General features: G+C 48.7%; 2 protein-coding genes and 1 long non-coding RNA gene across 8 annotated transcripts in view; 2 read left to right on the forward strand and 1 right to left on the reverse strand.

The window, feature by feature from the left end:
- The window catches only part of LOC106552957 (major histocompatibility complex class I-related protein 1-like), a 554,120-nt gene that overhangs the window by 232,072 nt on the left and 302,748 nt on the right, over positions 1 to 19,300 (reverse strand). The window lies entirely within an intron of this gene.
- LOC106539702 (DLA class I histocompatibility antigen, A9/A9 alpha chain) lies at positions 1,898 to 12,703 on the forward strand. Of its 5 annotated transcripts, none has more exons than XM_087711282.1 (7): positions 1,898 to 2,235; positions 2,519 to 2,730; positions 4,825 to 5,100; positions 7,407 to 7,685; positions 8,345 to 8,629; positions 10,676 to 10,756; positions 12,619 to 12,703. In XM_087711282.1, the coding sequence occupies exons 2-7, from the start codon at positions 2,658 to 2,660 to the stop codon at positions 12,660 to 12,662; spliced, it is 1,038 nt and encodes a 345-aa protein (XP_087567408.1). In that variant the 5' UTR covers positions 1,898 to 2,235; positions 2,519 to 2,657; the 3' UTR covers positions 12,663 to 12,703. The 5 variants fall into 5 exon arrangements, with proteins under 5 accessions (XP_087567408.1, XP_087567409.1, XP_087567410.1 ...); XM_087711283.1 differs by having other exon boundaries at positions 2,523 to 2,730; XM_087711284.1 differs by having other exon boundaries at positions 1,899 to 2,235; positions 7,410 to 7,685; positions 12,619 to 12,701.
- LOC148047199 (uncharacterized) lies at positions 12,833 to 18,371 on the forward strand. Its single transcript, XR_015696109.1, has 2 exons — positions 12,833 to 13,361; positions 17,938 to 18,371. It is a non-coding gene; the product is annotated as an uncharacterized LOC148047199 (long non-coding RNA).

The raw sequence follows: 19,300 nt of genomic DNA on the forward strand, positions 1-19,300 counted from the left end.
CCGCTGAACTAGCAGTCAGCTGAAGTGACCTGTAGTACTGCACTCTACCCACTGTGCCACCTCGGCTCCTCTTTCCAAAGGCTCTGAGTCTGAGGGTTTTGCCAGTAGGCCAAGGAGCCCCCAGGGATATTGGTTTGATTGTTGTCAGCAGGAGGGTGGGGATTTATTATGTTTTGCATTTGGGTTTATACATGAGACAGCCACAGAGGTGGTATTCAGCCAGTTTTGACTAGTTCTGGAGAACCGGTAGTGGAAATTTTGAGTAGTTTTCAGAATTGGCAAATACCACTTCTCGCTGGCTCCACCCCCCCATCTATTCGATGCCTCCCAAGTCCCAGCTTGTCCCAGCTGATCAGCCATGTCTTCTTCTGTTGCCCTGCACAGGAGAATGGAGCTGGAAAACAGGTTAGTGGGAATGGGGATTTTACAGTATCCTTCCACTGGAGTGGGGTGGAAATGAGGATTTTACAGTATTGTTCCCCCAGGAATGGGGTGGAAATGGGGATCTTGCAGTATCCTTCTGCTGCCATGCCCACCAAGCCAGGCCATGCCCACAGAACTGGTAGTAAATTTTTTTGACTTGCACGCCATCTGGAGTTTTATGCTTCCCTAGTCTGATTCAGTTGCACTGCAGGTTAGTTCTTACACTCACTTCACACACACACACACACACACACACACACACACACACACACAGACACCAAGCAATTCCTCCTGGGATCTCTGCCTTCTCACTGAAGTGTGCATGACTCATGAGCAAGCAGCAGGAGAGAATACAGAATAACGAGTTGGAAGGGACCTTAGAGGTCTTCTAGTCCAACCCCCTGCTCAAGCAGGAGACCCGTACCATTCCAGACAAACGGCTGTCCAGTCTTTCCTTTTAAAACTTCTAGTGTTGGAGCTCCCACAACTTCAGGAGGCACTGATCAGCTGGGGGAGGCAGGGGAAGGATACTGTAAAATCTGCATTCCCTCCCCACCCCCCTAACCTGCTTTCCAGCTCCATTCTCCTGTGCAGGATAACAGAAGAAGACACAGCCGATCAACTGGGACAAGCTGGGACTTGGAGGCAGAGAATAGATGAGGGTGGGACGGGACCAGTCAGTGGTGGTATTTACCGGTTCTCTGAAGTCACTGGCAGGAAATTTCTCCTTAATTCTAGGTTGGGTCTCTCTTTGTTCCAGCCAAGAATTCAGATTTAGGATTTCTTAATTCCTTCTTGTTGACCAACCTAGGGTTTAGCAGCAGCAGCCAAAGGCCCGGGGCTCTCTGTCCAGGTTCTGGGCATAAGCTCAGAGGGCCAAAACACACCACCGGTGTTAAGGAATCTGGTGCATGTAAGTCTTCCCCTGTAACAAAGGCTTTCGTTGGATTTTGTCTTGTGTGTTAATTGCACCCATTCCTAGATTGAGGGATTCTGCTCACAATCACTGATGTTCTATCCACTTCTTAGTTGGACTACTGCAATGCACTCTATACAGGGCTGCCCTTGAAGAGTTTCCGGAAGCTTCAGCTGGTGCGAAATGAAGTGGCACAGGCAGTGATGTGCGTTTCCCAAACAACACGCTTTATACCTCTGCTCTGTGAGTTGCACTGGTTGTCAGGCGGCTTCTGGGTCCTGTTCAGAGCATGGTAAGGTAGAGGGGCAGCCCCGGCTGAGTTCTGACACCACCCGAGAGCCAAATAGACAGGAAGAGCCAGGAGGAGCGTGGAAAGGGAAGAAGGCGAAGGGCAGAATTGGGGAAGGGGAGGATCTGCAGCTCCTGAAAACCAGCTCTGGAAGCTGGATCGCCCCCAGAAGACGCCCCTCCCCCCCTCAAAGACCTCGCCCGGAGACTTTTCTGATTGGTGGGGGGAGGGGAGGAGGAAGAGGCGGCAAGCAGAGCTCTGAAAGTTCTCCTGCCACTTTCACTTTCACTCCTGGCTCAGAATCACAAACGGAAAAAACACAGCAACTCCTTAAATGAGGCGTGGTGAAGCGCCAGGGAAGGAAGCGGTTTACTGGCGAAGGAAGGAGGCGTTTCGGAGAGGGGGGAGGTAGGCCCGGACAGCGCTCCCTTCCCCCCCCCCTGCGCCCCCATTGACAGGCTCCCGCGGGGAAGAGCTGGCGCGTAACGCCGCGGATCAAAGGGCCGTTCACAGCGCCAAATCCATTTCCTGCTGCCGAAAGTATTTGGCGGACTAGCGTCGTGGAAAGCCAGCAACGGGGGAGGAAAGAAGCGGGAAGACCCGGCAGGTGAGAAAGGGAAGGATTTCATTTTTTCAATTACCTGGATTCAAAGAACGCCCGAATTCCAGACCGCTCTTGTTTACCCTGAGCTGACCCGCTCCTCTACAAAGGCCCTTCCCACGACGCCTGGTTCACCAACTAAGGGGTTGGACTAGAAAACCTCCAAGGTCCCTCCCAGCCTTATTATTCTATACGCGCTCGGGGCATTTTTTGCCCCGAAGCCTCATTTGGCTCCGGCTCCTTCCCTTTCCTGCCTCTCTGAGTGGTCACCTTTCCTTCTCCCCACAAGGCAGCTTCGGCGCTGGGACCTCCGCCGATGACGACCGCGCCACTTTCACTTTCCAGCGCTCAGCCCCTCCGGCGTCCTTCACAGACTTTCTCCTTGGCCGCCAAACTGATCGGGGCTGCCCTTCGGCGTCTGGGTCCGGATGGGGCTCCCGGTAGCCCGGTTGGGGCTTCTGTCCGCGGCGGCGACCCTGTTGCTGCGGGGAGGATGCGCAGGTGAGTGGCCGGAGGGGGCGGCGCTAAGGAGATCTGAAGCGGGCAGCTGGGTTGTCCTGTGGCAGCGGGTTCCAGAGGCTTCGCCCGGTTGGCATCCTATCAATCGGAAATAAATACACGTTTTCGTCTGGCTGAAGGCCTTTGGCATAGTTAGCCTGTGGTAGAACTGAAAGTTTACTAGAGGGCATCTAGTCCCTCCTCTAAAGGAGAATATTTGTAGTCCAGGGTTGAGGGGTCCTTGGTGCTCTCTGAGCTTCCTTGTTTTCTTTGATTTTCAATTTTGTTTTAATTGAAACCAAAGATACAAAGGAAAATAAAAAATAATGGAAAAGTGGGGGGGGGGAGGAAAAAGGGAGAAAAGAGAAAATGTGGGTTGGGATGGGAAAAAGGAAGAAAAGGCATTGACTTCCAACTCTCTTTGGCACAATCGAAGGTAACAACATTACAATCTCAACTTTTTACTTTTATACAACAGTATACACTAGCCCAGGGATGGTGAACCCTTTTTCCCTTGGGGGCCAAAAGCACCTGTGTGTGCTGACACCCATAATCTAATTACTCCCCCCAGAGGCCCTGCACATGCGCCTGACCCCCTGCACTTCCCCTGCGCATGTGCTCCCAAACCCCCATTTTGGTGCTAGGAGACCTCCCTGAAGCCTCCTGGAACCAAAAACGGGAGTTGAGGGGGTGCGATGCCACATCCCCTGAGCATGTGTGCGTGACCCCCCCCACCCTTCATGCATGTGCGCGTCTCCCAGCAGAGACCTGAAAATCAGCGGACTGGTTGGAGGCAGATGCCCATGCTCAGTGCAGCTGACCTAGGTGGCAACTCACATGCCCGCAGAGATGAGTCCGTGTGCCAGCTGTGGCATGAATGCCATAGGTTCACCATCACAATACTAGCCATTTCTATAACAGCAAACCTGACTAATCAACAAGAACCAGAAAACAAGATTATAGCAAGAAAAGCGAATCTTGCGAATTTACCAGACGGATGGCATAAGGAAGAAAGCTTTTACAGAATCTGATAGTCCTGCTAGAGATGCTTCGAAACCTCCTCCCAGAGGGGAGCAATAGAAAACAGACCGTGAAGTGGGTGTGTGGGGTCTCTAACAATGCTTTGAGATCTAAGCACATAGCCCTTATAAGCAGTATCCTGAATAACAGGAAGTGAGCTTCCTATTATCTTCTCGGTTGTCCTTACCACTCTCTGTATGGACTTTCTATCTGAGGCGCTGCAGCCACCAAACCAAACAGTGGTGCAGTTTATTAAAATCATGCCTCTGTAAAAATTGGCCAGGACAGAAAGAGAAAGATGTGTTCTCCTCCTTCGACGCAGGAAATGCAGAGACACTTCACTAAGGATGATGTCTGGAGAGGGCCGTGAAAATATTTACAGACCCTCCACATCCTGGACATAAATTGTTTCAACGCCTACCCTCAAAACTATGCTGTAGAGCAATGCACACCAAGACAACAAGAACATTTTCCTCCAAATGCCATCACTCTGCTAAACAAATAATTCCCTCACCAATGTCAAACCATTCACTAAAGCTGCATTACTATTACTATTAATCTGCTCATCGTTCCTATCACCCATCTCCTCCACTTATGACTGCAGGGCTGTAACTTTGTTGCTTATATATTTATATTGCTTATTGCTTATTTGTACCCTACGGCTATCATTAAGTACTGTACCTTATGATTCTTGATAAATGCATCTGCACCAAAGACAAATTCCTTGTGTGTCCAATCACACTTGGCCTATAAAGAATTCTATGCTGTGCTATGCTATGCTATGCTATGCTACGCTACTCTACTCTACTCTACTCTACTCTACTCTACTCTACTCTACTCTACTCTACTCTACTCTACTCTACTCTACTCTACTCTACTCTACTCTACTCTATTCTATGACGTTACCTAGTTTGGTTAATGAAACATCTCCAAGAAAACAACCAAGCTCAGAGAGCACCAAAAACCTCAGTCCATCCTCATATTGGGCCATCAGAACATCTTTCCTGATACACCTCTGTAGGTACCCAAGATTGAGACATCCCTCTCCAAAATTATCTCCCCCCCTGCTCTTTTCAGGCTCCTCTTTCCATTCATTACACATTTTCTACACATTGTTCATGGGCTCCAGCCAGGACGGGGCCCAGTACATTGTGGTGGTATATGTAGACGACCAACTGGCCGCCCGTTTTGACACCACCACCCGAAGGATGTTGCCTCAAGTGGCCTGGCTCCTGAATATGAGGGAGGAGGACTCTCATTTCTGGGACACGACATCTCGGACAGTGAACAGCACGGAGCCGAGGTTCAGGAATGAACTCCACGTTTTGCTCATCTACCACAACTCCAGCAGAGGTAAGGCATGCTGGGGTGCAAGGAGGGGTTGGGGGCCATGGGTTTTTGGCCTTCCCCAGGAGGGGTCTGGATGGGTAGGAAATAGTAGCAAGGAAAATGGACTTGTGTGTATCCTAATCAAAATATCTGAAACGGTATGTGTAAAACACTTTGGCCACCTAATGAGAAGGAAGGACTCATGCTGGGAAAGATGGAGGGCAAAAGAAGAAGGAGACGACAGAGAAGGAGGTGGCTGGATGGAGTCACCGAAGCAGTCAAACGTGAGCTTAAGTGGACTCCAGAGGATGGTAGAGGACAGGAAGGCCTGGAGGAACGTTGTCCATGGGGTCACAATGGTTCGGACATGACTTCGCAACTAACAACATACTGCCCTTATTTTGTGCATGAATGTGGAAGACTGAATTAAGGGGTACCCTTTGTATGGCAAAATTGAAAAGGACAAAATAAAAGACGACAGTACGTTTGTTTTTTTAAAGGATCAGTAAATCTCAGCTTTCTAAAATGAAGGATTGTCCTTTGTTATAAGGTACAGATGTTTATCCCATAGGTGTTTTTTTTAAAAAGACAACTGAACTTTGATTTGATTTGATTTGATTTATTGCATTTCTATGCCGCCCTATTCCCAGAGGGACTCAGGGCGGCTCACAAACCAAAGTAGCAGGGGGGAATACAAACAAGAGGGAAAACAACGGACAAACAACTACAAACAATTTTAAAAGACACTCCACAACCAATTCGAGGCACTCAATTCGAGCAGGGGCGGGGCACCTGTCAGCCCCAGGCCTGTCGGAACAACCAGGTTTTAAGGGCTTTGCGGAAAGCCTGAAGGGTGGTGAGGGTCCGAATCTCCACGGGGAGCTCGTTCCAGAGGGCCGGAGCAGCCACAGAGAAGGCCCTCCTCCAGGTGGTCGCCAATCGGCATTGGCCGGCGGATGGAATTCGGAGGAGGCCTAATCTGTGGGATCCAATAGGTCTGTTGGAGGTAATTGGCAGCAGGTGGTCTCTCAAGTACCCAGGTCCAATACCATGAAGGGCTTTATAAGTGACGATTAGCACCTTGAAGCGTATCCGAAGACCAATAGGCAGCTAGTGCAGCTCGCGGAGGATAGGTGTGACGTGGGTGTACTGGGGTGCACCCACAATCGCTCACGTGTCTGCATTCTGGACAAGCTGAAGTCTCCGAATGCTCTTCAAGGGCTGCCCCATGTAGAGCGCATTGCAGTAGTCCAGTCGAGGTCACAAGGGCACAAGTGACTGATGCGAGGGCCTCCCGGTTCAGGTAGGGACGCAATTGGTGCACTAGGCGAACCTGGGCAAATGCCCCCCTGGTCACAGCCAACAGATGGTGTTCTAAAGTCAGCTGTGGGTCCAGGAGGACTCCCAAATTGCGAACCCTGTCTGAGGGGCGTACTGTTTGACCCCCAGCCTGAGAGATGGAATACTTGGCCAACTGTTGGGAGGGAAACACACCAGCCACTCGGTCTTGTCTGGATTGAGTGCAAGCTTGTTAACCCCCATCCAGACCCTAACAGCTTCCAGGCACTGACACATCACGTCAACCGCTTCACTTGAGTTGGCACGGGGCAGACAGATACAACATTTTCCTTGAAGACATTTAGCTTCTCATCCAACAGCAACTGGCTATTTACAAAACTATCCCCTAAATACTTCTCAATCTGTACATTCTCAAATGCCAAAGTGGGGGAGGGGACCACAAAAAGGATGAGAAAAATAGGGACATGGAGGCAACTGGACTTTCTTGTTTTTCTTTGAAGACGTTTCGCTTCTCATCCCAGAACCTTCTGCATCTCTGACTGGATGGTGGGGAGCGAAAGGATTCATATTCCTTGCAGACGCTGGTCGTTTGCATTCTTTTACAGAGTTGTTGAGACCACTTGGAGGTTTGTCTGTTTCCTGAGTAGTGCAAATGGGGGGTGGAATTGCTGAAAGGACTGTGTTGTGGAGCTGCGCTTTCTGCAGCCAAAAACATCCACACCCACTTGCACTGCTCAGGTGACCCTGAGGATACAGACAAACCTCCAAGTGGCATCAATGACTCCGTAAGGGAATGCAAATGATCAGCTGCCTGCAAGGAGTATAAATCCTTCCATTCTCCACCATCCAGTCAGAGCTGACGAAGCTTCTTGGGTGAGAAGTGAAACGTCTTCAAAGAAAAAAAACCAGAAAGTCCAGTTGCCTCTTGAAAAAAGCACCTTTGGGACAACCATGGATGACAGAGAATCTCCATAGATGGTTATCTGACCTTCCTGTGATGTCACCTTTCAGCTGCCTGCCCATTTTCTCAGCAGGGTTTCACAGCTGGCAGAATGTGATCGGCTGCAGGCTGAGCGATGAAGGTCAGAAGCAGGGCGTTTACCAGTATGGCTATGATGGGGAAGACTTCATCAGCTTGGATGAGAAGACCCTTTCCTGGATTGCAGCCAACGTCCATGCTCAGCAGACCAAGAGGCGGTGGGAAGCTGAGCCTTTGATCGCCCTTAGCAAGAAGGACTGTTTGGAGAACAAATGTATTGAGCTCCTTCAGAAGTGTGTCAAGTATGGAAAGGACTCCCTTCTGAGGAAAGGTGAGGCTGGAAGGAGGGAGCCAAGGGTTGGTAATGTCACATGATAGCTATTGTGGCCTGTCAGCTGTTGGCCCCTCCAGCAGTCAATGAAGAGGCGATGTGGGAATCATGGCCAGCATCAAGGCAATCAGAGAGCTCCGAGGGGGAAGAGGGAATGGAGCTGGGAGAGACAGAGACAGAGGTGGAGCCTGGGCTGTCCATCAGTCCCCAGATGGAGAGTCAACAGCCCCCTGGTCTGGATGGGCTGATGAGGAAGAGGAGAAACAGCTGGGTCCAGTGTCTGACGAGCGGATGCGTAGAGGGGAGAGGAGAGGAGAGCAGTGGAAATCTATAGGCTGATCCTTGGGATGGAAGAGCCACTGCTGTTAGCAAAGTCCCACCTTAGCTCTGGGGATAAAAGGCAGGGGGCGGATAGGAATAGGTGTGGCAGATTATTCATCTCCCTGCCGGACAGACTTATTAGCCTGCTGTGTGTGTGTAAGAGAGAGACTTTTTGCCGGGGCTGCTGGCACTCCTAATAAAGGAATCATTGATTTAGCTACAGAGGGTTTCTCGTGTTTGGGAGCCTGGTCAGAACAATAGTGCTCAACCTGTAGTACGGTGTCCCCCAGGCTACACATGTGCAGTGTTAAAATATTCCAGAGTTGTGTTCTCTACAGAACCCCCAGTGGCTAAAGTAACGCACAAGATCCAGTACAAGGGCCTGGAGACCCTCATCTGCAGAGTCTACGGCTTCTATCCCAAAGAGGTGAATGTCACCTGGAGGAAGGATGGAAAAGTCTGTGAGAAAGGCACCTTCGGGACAGATGTTCTTCCAAACTCAGACGGGACCTACCACACCTGGCTGAGCATCAAGGTTGACATCAAGAAGAGGGATTATTATCGCTGCTATGTGGAACATGCTGGGCTGCCGGAGCCTCTGATCGTGGCCTGGGAGGAACCTGGTGAGAGAACAGGGGTGGGGGTACCAGTCGAATGTGGGCAAACTTGTCCCTTGAATGGTCATACAAAGTAATGAACGTGGTGATGGAGTTTCCTCCTTTACCAGGTTCACCTGATGCTGTAGACCTTAAATGAAGAGTCGTGGTGGCACAGTGGTTAGAATGTGGTACTGCAGGCTACTTCTGCTGGCTGCCAGCCTTCGATTCTCAAGGGCTCAAGGTTGACTCCATCCTTCCGGAGTCAGTAAAGTGAGGACCCAGATTGTTGGGATCAACAGGCTGGCTCTGTAAACCGCTTAAAGAGGGCTGTAAAGCACTGTGAAACGGTATATAAGACAAAGTTCTATTGCTATTAAATTGGCCACGGGTTGAATTCACTCAACATGCCAGGCCCCGAAAGACCCTACCTTAGGTTCAAATGAACCCTTGACCATATCCAATGTGTTTGGTCACCTATAAAGTCAAAGATAAAGGTTCCCCTCGTACATATGTGCTAGTCATTCCCGACTCTAGGGGGCAGTGCTCATCTCCGTTTCAAAGCCGAAGAGCCAGCGCTGTCCGAAGACGTCTCCGTGGTCATGTGGCCGGCATGACTAAATGCCAAAGGCGCACGGAACGCTGTTACTTTCCCATCAAAGGTGGGCCCTATTTTTCTACTTGCATTTTTTACATGCTTTCGAACTGCTAGGTTGGCAGAAGCTGGGACAAGAAATGGGAGCTCACTCTGCTACGCAGTGCTAGGGATTCGAACTGCCAAACTGCTAACCTTTCTGATCGACAAGCTCAGTGCCTTAACCACTGAGCCACCGCATCATGGCTTGGTCATCTATATCTTTATGCAAATTTGAGCTGATGGCTTAATGCCATCTGAGGGAGCAGAAAGTTCATAGCAGGGTTCCCTAAGCCCCAGACCACAGACCAGTACTGGGCCACAGCCCGTTGGAAACCGGGCCATGCAAGCTGCAGGCAAGTGCACAAAGTTTCATTTGTGCATGCGCAGGATTTAGGCTGTGCATGCAAACATCATCCCGTCCTCCCTCACAGCTGCTCTCTCTTTTGCTGTCAATCCTTTATTAGGAGCAAGGAAGGTTGGTGGTATGTAAAACCTGACTCCTGTGGGATGCCAGAAGAATGGAGATGTGTGTGGGGAGGGGAGGAAGGTTGATCGTATGGAAAGGCAGAAACGTTTTGACTGCATATCAGAACCCATGAGTTAGAAGGGTCCCTTGAGGTCATCCAATCCACCTCCAGCTCAGATGCAGGCATCCAATTTAAACCATCCCAGAAAGATGTTTGGCTTCTCTTGGGCAAATCCATCATCTCCCTGAATCTGTTGTGGCCCACCGGTGGCCAGCAGAACTGGCAGCAGATTCAGACAGTGAGGAGGTTGGGGAGGAACCTGGGCCAGTCCTGGAGTCTGGGGAAGGCTCTGATGAGGACTCTGTGTTGGAGGCAGAGAGGGGGCCAGGGCCATATGCCAGTTATCAGCTGTCTTTAGTCAGACCTCAGTGAGGCAGACAAACAGCTGGAGCCTGTTCCCAGTGAGTGCATGCGCAGAGTTGCCAGACGAAGGGAACAGCTAAAGAACACAGATCGGCTTGGGAATAGGACCACAGGTGTACGATGAATGGCCCCTCCCAGAGGAAATAAAAGAGGAGCGAAAGGGGAGTGGAGTTTGCAGGAGTTCGCTTAATTGGTTCATGACTCTCCGAGACTCCTTGCCAACTTTAGCAGATATCGGTCTCTCAGCTCTCCAAGCCAGAGAAGGTCTGTGACTGTAAATCCTCCCTTGAAAGGCTTTGTTGGATGTAAATGAGCACAATTCACAGTCCATTAATAAAAGGGTTTTTTGTCGGAACCAGGAGTTTACTTTATGCTCTTGGAAAGCCTTGTTCAGAACATATGTGTCCACACATATGCCTTCCCCTCCCAGGATCAGATGTTCTGCACCTACTATCAAGAAAATTTTAGAGCACTGTCCCTTGGCTCATTCCAAGGGAAGATAAATCCCAGGGCTCCTCCAATCATTTTACCCTTTCTCCAAAACAGCCAATGTCGTGGGGCTTGTGGCTGGAGTCGTGGCAATTGTGTTGGTTGTGCTCCTCATTGTGGCGGTGATCTTCTACAACCGTAAGTAACTCTTTGGTGGGCACAGGATACACCATTCACAAAAAGTGCAGGCTGCCAACTTCTAGGCCCCAAAACCAGGTACAGCTAGTATTAAAATATTCATGACCGGGAGAAACATGGGAATAAAGTCAGCCAATGAATAGGTATAGCAACTAAGTCAGCCAATGGGAGTTTAAACAGATCTGAATCTGCAGAGAATTGAATCAGAAACCTAAGCAGTCTGCTGCTGTGTGAAGTAAACTTAACAGTCTGTCTGGGCTTGCTAAAAGGAAACTAACTGCTTGTGTTTGCCTGTACCTCTCCTGCCTTGTGTTTACTTGGAAGAACCACCTGTTGGTATTGTACATTTATTCATCTATTCTTATGTATATAAAGAAGTTAATGAATGCTGCTGCATTAGTTATCTGTGTGAGCTTCTGGATTGGAATTTATGCAACATACTCTGACAACTAGTCCTTGATTTACGACAATTGAGCCCAAAATTTGTTTTGCTCGATTGGCCCCCTGCAAACTCTGTCTCTCGAGGAGCCCGGGCGAAGTTTCATGTGCTGCTCACTGAAGCACCTGGACTCCCAGGGAAGGGCTGGAGCTACTAAACAGGCAGCCACCTAAGTGCCTGAAGGACCCCATCTCATCAGCAAGCGGGATTCATTGCTTTGGCCAGCAGTATCCAGCCCAGGGGCCGTAGTTTGAGGATCCCTGATTTAGTGCAATATAAAAAATGCAAAGATTTTTCTTTGGACCACCAAATTTTTCTCATCACCAGTGGTCCATGAACCACCAGTTGGTGACCGCTGTTTTAGAGGGTCGTTGAAGCACTTGGGGGGGGTGTCCTCGGGGTCACCTGAGTAGTGCTCCTGGTTCCTCTAGTCTGCAATGTTTCTTCTAGAAATCCATTCCTTCTCCCACATCGTTCAAAGGATGTTCATCCAAAATTGTATAGCCAAAGGTTTGTAGAAAATTCTCAGTCATCCAGGTCGTGGTTGTCCCAAAGGTGCTTTTTTCAGGAGGCAACGGGACTTTCTTGTTTTTTCTTTTGAAGACCTTTCCCTTCTCATCCAAGAAGCTCCTTCAGGTCTAACACATTAGTGGGGAATGGAAGGATTTCTATTCCTTGCAGACAGCGAATAGAAATCCTTCCATTCCCCACTAACGTGTTAGACCTGAAGGAGCTTCTTGGATGAGAAGGGAAAGGTCTTCAAAATAAAAACAAGGAAGTCCAGTTGCCTCCTGAAAAAAAATCACCTTTGGGACAACCATGACCTGGATGACTGAGACTCTCTACAGACCCTAAGGCCACTAAGCCATTGTTTCTCAGCCTTGGCATTTGGGGGCTCAGGGACTTCTGGGTGGGGAATTCTGGGAATTGAAGTCCCTATAAGCTTCCAGGGTTGAGAAACATTCTCAACCTAAATCATAAGGTTGTGTTTGGCTTGCCTTTAGCTTGGTTGTTTTGGTTTGCCAACTGGGAGTTTTTCTGCCTAACTAGTAGCATCATTGAGCCAAATTTGGGAGGCTTTAAGAAACAAAAGAGAGCCAGGTTTTATTAGTGCTGGGATGGGAGACCACCAAGAAATCCAAGGCCTGCCGGCTGAAAGTGATCACTCCAAGCACTAATCAGCATTGATCCTGCTTAGCTTCTTTAAATCCATCAAGGTCAGCCAATGATATGTCCGTGCCCATGGATTTAGGGGGCACTTCCTCCTCCTGGCATGGTTTTCTGACTTCCCAGTCTGCCCTCACGGTTTTCTGATGCTGCTTGAGGAAGCGCCAAGGCGCTGAACATCCCATGTACCAGAGGCCGAGTGGGAAATGAGGCTCTCTGAAGTGGGAACCTCTAATTTCTGGATTTTGTCTTGCAGCCAAATGCATTGGAGCCACAGCGAAAAAAATCTCGAGTGAGTGAACACGAAAAGCAATTTTGCTACATAGAAGAAAGTTTGTTATGGACCAGTGTATTTATTCATTTTTAAATTACAATTTGTTATCTGGCCAGTAGCCAAATCTCCCTGGGAAGGGAGAGAGGGGAGGGAGAGAGAGAGGAGAGGGGGGGGGAAGGGAGGGAGGAAGGGTTACTGCAAAATCCCCATTCTCTCCTGATCAGCTGGGACTCGGGAGGCAGAGAATAGAAGGGGGCGGGGCCAGCCAGAGGTGGTATTCGCCGGTTCTCTGAACTACTCAAAATTTCCACTACTGGTTCTCCAAAACTGGTCAGAACCTGCTGAGTACCACCTCTGCTCTGTGGCCACAAAAGTTATTTCAAGGGGGTCCGTAATAAAAGGTTGAGAACCCCTGTTCTAGATGAGGGTTGTTGTGAGGTGACGGATGGCAAAAGGAAATTCTCTTAATATTTGTTTTTAAAGGAGGAACACATGTGGGAGAAGCCCAGGACTTTCTGTTGCTTGTGCTTGGCAGGGGGTTGGACTAGAAGACCTCCAATGTCCCTTCCAACTCTGCTATTGTATTATATTGTATTGTATTGTACTGTGTGTGAATCCTTTGATATATTGTCTGACTAAAGGAGACACCTCACTTTGTTCTGAATCTTGATTTTTCTCCTCTCTCTCTTACAGCCCCCAGCCACGAAAGTGAGATGGGTTCAATGGTAAGTAGGGGGTGCAGGGACATAGGATCACAGTCTTTCATCAGAGGGGAAAAAATAAAATCTCTGATACTGGAACAAAATATTTTATGTATGTATCAGTGGTGGGATTCAGCCAGTTTGCACCTATCTGGGAGAACCGGTTGTTAACTTTCTAAGCAGTTGGGAGAATCGGTTGTTGGAAGAAATCTCCTTTTGTTTCTTTCCACTTTACAGGGCTAATCCTGTAAGGAAGGCAGGAAGGAAGCATTCTGTTGTTGTTTCTAGCCTAATCTTTATTGCCCTGCTTACAGAAACTGCCTCTCCCGTTAACCCTTATGACATTGTAACAGCTAAGGCGAAGAGCCCATCAACCTGAGTGTTGAGCTGGCCACGCCCACCCAGTCACATGACCACTGAGCCATGCCTGCCCAGCTGGTATGTATACCAGTGGTGGGTTCGGGATCCCATTGCAACCGGTATGCTGCAACGGGGCCTGACGTCCACCATGTGCACGCGTGCAACCCCTGCGCAGTGCATGCATGCGTACTTACCACCCACGATGCTCCAGCTGCTCGGCGGAGCATCGCACAGGCTCTGTACGCTCCATGCACAAGCCCTGATTGACTCCAATACAGGTAAGGAGGGCAGGCGTGTGGGTGGGTGCTCTAGAGCACTGTACCGGAATAGTACATGGTGCTCCCAGCAGGCACCAGTATGTCCTTACTGGGTCGTACCAGTCGTATCCCACCACTGATGTATACATACTAACGAAAGTTAAGTGGGTAATATATTTTTAAGTTCCAGAGATCACATGTCTGTCTCTTCTTTTATGTATGTATGTATGTATGTATGTATGTATGTATGTATGTATGTATGTATGTATCATTGGTGGCTACCATTCCGGTATGGTGCTCCGGAGGGCCCACCCGCCCACCCGTGCTCCTTACCTGTCTTTAAAGTTTTCAGCGCTTCCGGGCACGTGCACAGTGCATACAGCTCCTGCACAATGCTCTGCTGAGCAGCTGGAGGTCACGGAGGCTCATGGAGGTGTCTCTGGACAGTACGACGCATGTGTGCACTCTGCATGTGTGCGCATGCACTGCGCACGTCCAGGTAAATGCCGCCAGACCCGTTCCAACCATACAGGTTGGAACGAGATCCGGAACCCACCACTGGTAAGTATGTATGTATATACCGTATTTTTCAGTATATAAGACGCATCTTAGTTTTGGGGGAGGGAAATAAGGAAAAAAAATTTGGCGTCTGCCTACCAGTATCCATCGGTATTCATCTGCCTAGCATCCTTGCAGCAAACAGCCTGGTCAGCTTCAGCACATTAGCCTGATTCAGCAGGAGCAGTTTCAGAGGCTGCCTTTGCAAAGAGCAGCTCCTTTGCAAACGGAGCTTTTGGAAGTTGCAAAGGCAGCCTCTCCAATGGAGCTTTTGGAGGCTGTTTGAGAGGCTTTCTGTTTGAAAGTGTAGCCCCACCCACCGGCTGGCCCCCACCCTTAGGCCTCCACATGTCCTCTCAAACAGAGCTTTTGGAGGCTGCAAAGGCAACCTCTCAAACAGAAAGCCTCTCAGCCTCCAAAAACTCTGTTTGAGAGGCTGCCTTTGCAAAGAGAAACTCCTTTGCAAACGGAGCTTCTGGAGGCGGTTTGAGAGGCCATTCGAAAGTCTAACCTGCCCACCCGCTGGCCCCACCCTTCGGCCTCCTCATGTCCTCTCAATGGAGCTTTTGGAGGTGGCGAAGGCAGCCTCTCAGGCAGAAAGCCTCTCAAACAGCCTCCAAAAACTCTGTTTGAGAGGCTGCCTTTGCAAAGAGAAACTCCTTTGCAAACGGAGCTTCTAGAGGCGGTTTGAGAGGCCATTCGAAAGTCTAACCCGCCCACCCGCTGGCCCCACCCTTCGGCCTCCTCATGTCCTCTCAATGGAGCTTTTGGAGGTGGCGAAGGCAGCCTCTCAGGCAGAAAGCCTCCCAAACAGCCTCCAAAAGTTCCACTTGAGAGGCTGCCTTTGCAAAGAGAAGCTCCTTTCAAAGGGAGCGTTGGGAGTTTTGGGAGGCTATTTGAGAGTCTTTCTGTTCCAGAAGCTCCATTGGTACGGAGTCTGGTGTTTTTTATCAACCCGTCTGAGGGTGAACTGGGTAAGGTATCAATTCTCCAACAATTTGGTGAGGCAGCCAGGAGTCATGAAGGGATGCCGGGAGGGCTCAGTCCCAAAAGAGCCATGCATTGGGCCATTTGCCCAAAGGGTGAGGACTTTCGGGTGACTTGACCTGGAAGGTAGTAAGAGGAATTCGGTTCTTGAGCAAAAGAGTTGCAAGTCATTCCGTGGTTGGCGAGTACCCGTCAAATTCTTTTGTGTGGGCGAGTGAAACCCTTTGTTGTTAAATTTGGCAATTGTTCAAAGCTGGGTGCCAGACTGGATTCCAGCCACCTCAAGGACATGCGGTGAGGTTTATGGCTGGTGAGGCAGCATTTTTTTTAGACTTGTGGACTTCAACTCCCAGAATTCCACAGCCAGGCATGCTCAGTTCCGATTTAAAGCAACAGCATTTGTTTTTCTAAACTTATTTGCTAAATAAGTTTCCTTTTTTCTTTCTTTTTCTTCTCCCTTCCCCTCCTTCCTCCCTCTCTCCCTCCCTCCCTCTCTCTCAAACACACACACACACACACACTCACACACACACTCACACACACACAAAGTTGCACCAGGATTCAGAAAATTTAGGTTTTCCCCCTCAGCCCATGTTAGCAATACCACTAGCAGCATTTTGGCCGGCAGGTGTAAGTAGAAGTGGAAATTCATTCTACTGAAAACATTGTTTTTGCTTATGATTGGATAATTAAAATTTCAGAAGACCCAAAGACATAGTATTAGAGTGTTACATAGTGCATAAACTAAATAACTGTCTCAATATGCTCCCTCCCCCCTCAAACACACACACACACACACACACACACACACACACACACACAAAGTTGCACCAGGAGGATGAAGTTTGAATTCCTCCCCCTCCCTCCCACCCACACCTTTTCCAGGTGTTTCACAGAGGATTTCAACTCTGCTCTTGCCTGCCATCATGAAAAGAAAAAAAAGGAAAAGGAAGAAGGCAAGAGCAACTAGCTCAGCCTTTTTCCTTTTACATTTCCTTTTCTTTTCATGATGACAGTGGTGAGGCTCTGCCTCCCCATCCTCCCCTGACTGCACCTCCCTGAGCCACCTCCAGATCTCTACTAGCTCTTGTAGGTGATGACCAGAGAACCCTGAATTGCAAGGGGGACCAGTAAGACCCCCATGCTTCAATGGGGCTGTGAAAGATTGTATGACTGAGAAAGAGAGAATGTGGGAGAGAAAGAGTGTAATTAATCCTGACCCAGGATTCTTCCCTTCCCCCCTTTGTTTTGATTATTGAAATTGGTAGGAAAGCTATGGGTAATTCATGTTGTTGCTATTGAACTGAATGCAAGTGATGAAAGACTTGTGTGTATGTTTTTGTTCTGACCCATTTCCCCAAACATGACACATTCTCTGTAGTTGAAGCAATGATTTCTTTATTAGGGGCACCAGCAGCCCTGGCCCAAAAGTTTCTCTTTCATCTCAGGGTAACAAGTCTGTCCCGCAGGGAGATGAATGCTAATCTACTCATCTCCACCCCCTGCCTTTAATCCCCAGAACTAGGGTGGGGCTTCACTAGCAGCTGTGGCTCTTCTGTCCCAAGGATCAACCCATGGATTTCCACTGCCCTCCTCTCTTCTGCCTTCTGCACATCCATGCATCAGGCACTGGACACAGCTGTTCCTCCTCTTCCTCATCAGCCACCTCCAGACTTGGGGGCTCATCAGCCACCTCCATCTCAAGGCTGATGGACAAGCCAGTCTCTCTCTCTCTCTCTCTCTCTCTCTCTCTCTCTCTCTCTCTCTCTCTCTCTCTCTCTCTCTCTCTCTCTCTCTCTCTCTCTCTCTCTCTCTCCCCTCCCTCCCCCTCTCTCCCTGTTCCTCTCTCTCTGCTCCTCTCTCCCTTTCTCTCTCCCCATCCCTCTCTTTCTTTCTCTCCCTGTTCCTCTCTCCCTCTCTCTCTCTCTGTTCCTTTCTCTCTTTCCCTGTCTCCCCCCTCTCTCTCCCTCTGTTCTCCCTCCCTCCCTCCCTCTGTCTCTCTGTTCCACTCTCTGTTCTCCCCCCTCCCTCTGTTCTCTCTGTGTTCCTCTCTCTCTCTCTTCCCCCCCTCCCTTGATGCTGACCCTGACTCCCACGCCACCTCCTCCTCCTAATCTGATTCAGCTGCTGGAGGGCCCGGTGGCCAACAGCCCACAACAGTTTTGGTGATGTGGTGTGGTTAGGTTAGTGTTGAGAAACGTTTGTAAACTAACTGGTTGCAAGGTTTCTCTTTTCACTCATTTAGGAAACTACTTTGGGAAGTGTGTCCCGTGAGGAACAAGTGGTTAGCTGACTGCTATCTCCCTGATAAGAACAGCCCCCAGTTGCAGGTGGTTGGCTCAGTCATCCACCTGTTGTCTTCTCCTGTTTGTCTACCTTCCTCCTGAGCTCAAGACTCCTGTGGACTCTGCAAACTTTTTTTATCTTTTGCCTACTAGTTGCAAGACCAGGACCAGAGCCAGCAAAACCAGGACCAGAGCCAGCAAAACCAGGACCAGAGCCAGCAAAACCAGGACCAGAGCCAGCAGAGGGGGGGAATGGAGGACTTCCAAAGAATGCAAATGAAGATTAAGCCAGTAGAACCTTTTGTGGAATTCTTGACTCTACCTTAAACTTTATTAAGCCCTGTGGCTTGTTTACAAGCTGAGATTTCACAGAGTTTCTATTTTTACACTTGTAGAGTACAGACACTAAAATTAAGACTTACAGTGGTACCTCGGTGTTGCATTGGTTCCCAAGGCTGAAGATGAATGAAAAGGAAACCAATCCATGGATAGCAAAATCAACAAAAGTTTATTGATCAGCATCAGAATCAACAGCAACTTTATTGAACATCAGACAGGATTTATATAGTTTCTTAGTTTCTCAGTTCTCACCTACTTTACATGTTATTTCATTATTGGTTAACAAATCTCCAAGGTACAGTAATTGGTTAGTAATTACATCATTGGCGTTTGTGAGAATATGCATGTTTTCTCACACAATGAAAGAATCAAATGTTATACATTCAAAGCAGCAAAATGTTACAGGTTATACATTGTATCATCCCGTGTCCTTGTTCATGCCTGGGAACACTGAAAAAGCAAAGAATTGCTGAAGTTTGCAATCACGTGTAACCACAGTTCTAAGAACCATCCAGATGATGCATTGTAATAACCCTACACCTCGGTACTCATCATAAATTAGTTCCAGGAGATGCAATGAGTACCACAAATGATGAGTACCAAACCATTTTTCCCATTAGGAATAATGTAATGGGTCACAAGGCAGCCAACACTGACAAATTCTATCTTGTGTGCCGAGTACCAAATCAATGATGAGTACTGAGACAACATTTCCACGTTAAGTACCAAATCCGATGAGTTTCAAAACAGTTGAATACCAAGGTACCATTGTACCTATAAGAGTTTTATGACGTCTTATAGATTGGTTTTGGAGAGCATATCACCAGTTAGATCAAGGCAAAATCACAAAACAGATTGTTTTTTGTCCTGATATTCTTTGTTTGTTTAGTACTCAATGCACAGACTACAATTTGGTGGTGTCGGCTGCCTTGTGACTCATTACATTATTGCTTATGGGGAAAATGTATTTGGTACTCCTCATTTTTGGTCTTACTTATTTTGGTCATGTCATACTGGGGAAATCCACTGCAGAAAGCAATTGTGTTTGGAAGAGTTAGCGGTTAAAGGAAACCAGGCTGCTAAAGGACACAGTGGATGGACGCCATCAAAGCTGACACCAACCAGAGCATAGAAGAACTTGAAGAAGTAGTGCAAGAAGGGAAGATGTAGAGAATAC

The sequence above is a fragment of the Thamnophis sirtalis genome, unplaced genomic scaffold, assembly GCF_051295495.1.
Source record: "Thamnophis sirtalis isolate CommonGarterSnake01/CBP01778 unplaced genomic scaffold, rThaSir2_p1.2 scaffold_3, whole genome shotgun sequence".
NCBI classification, from domain to species: Eukaryota; Metazoa; Chordata; class Lepidosauria; order Squamata; family Natricidae; genus Thamnophis; species Thamnophis sirtalis.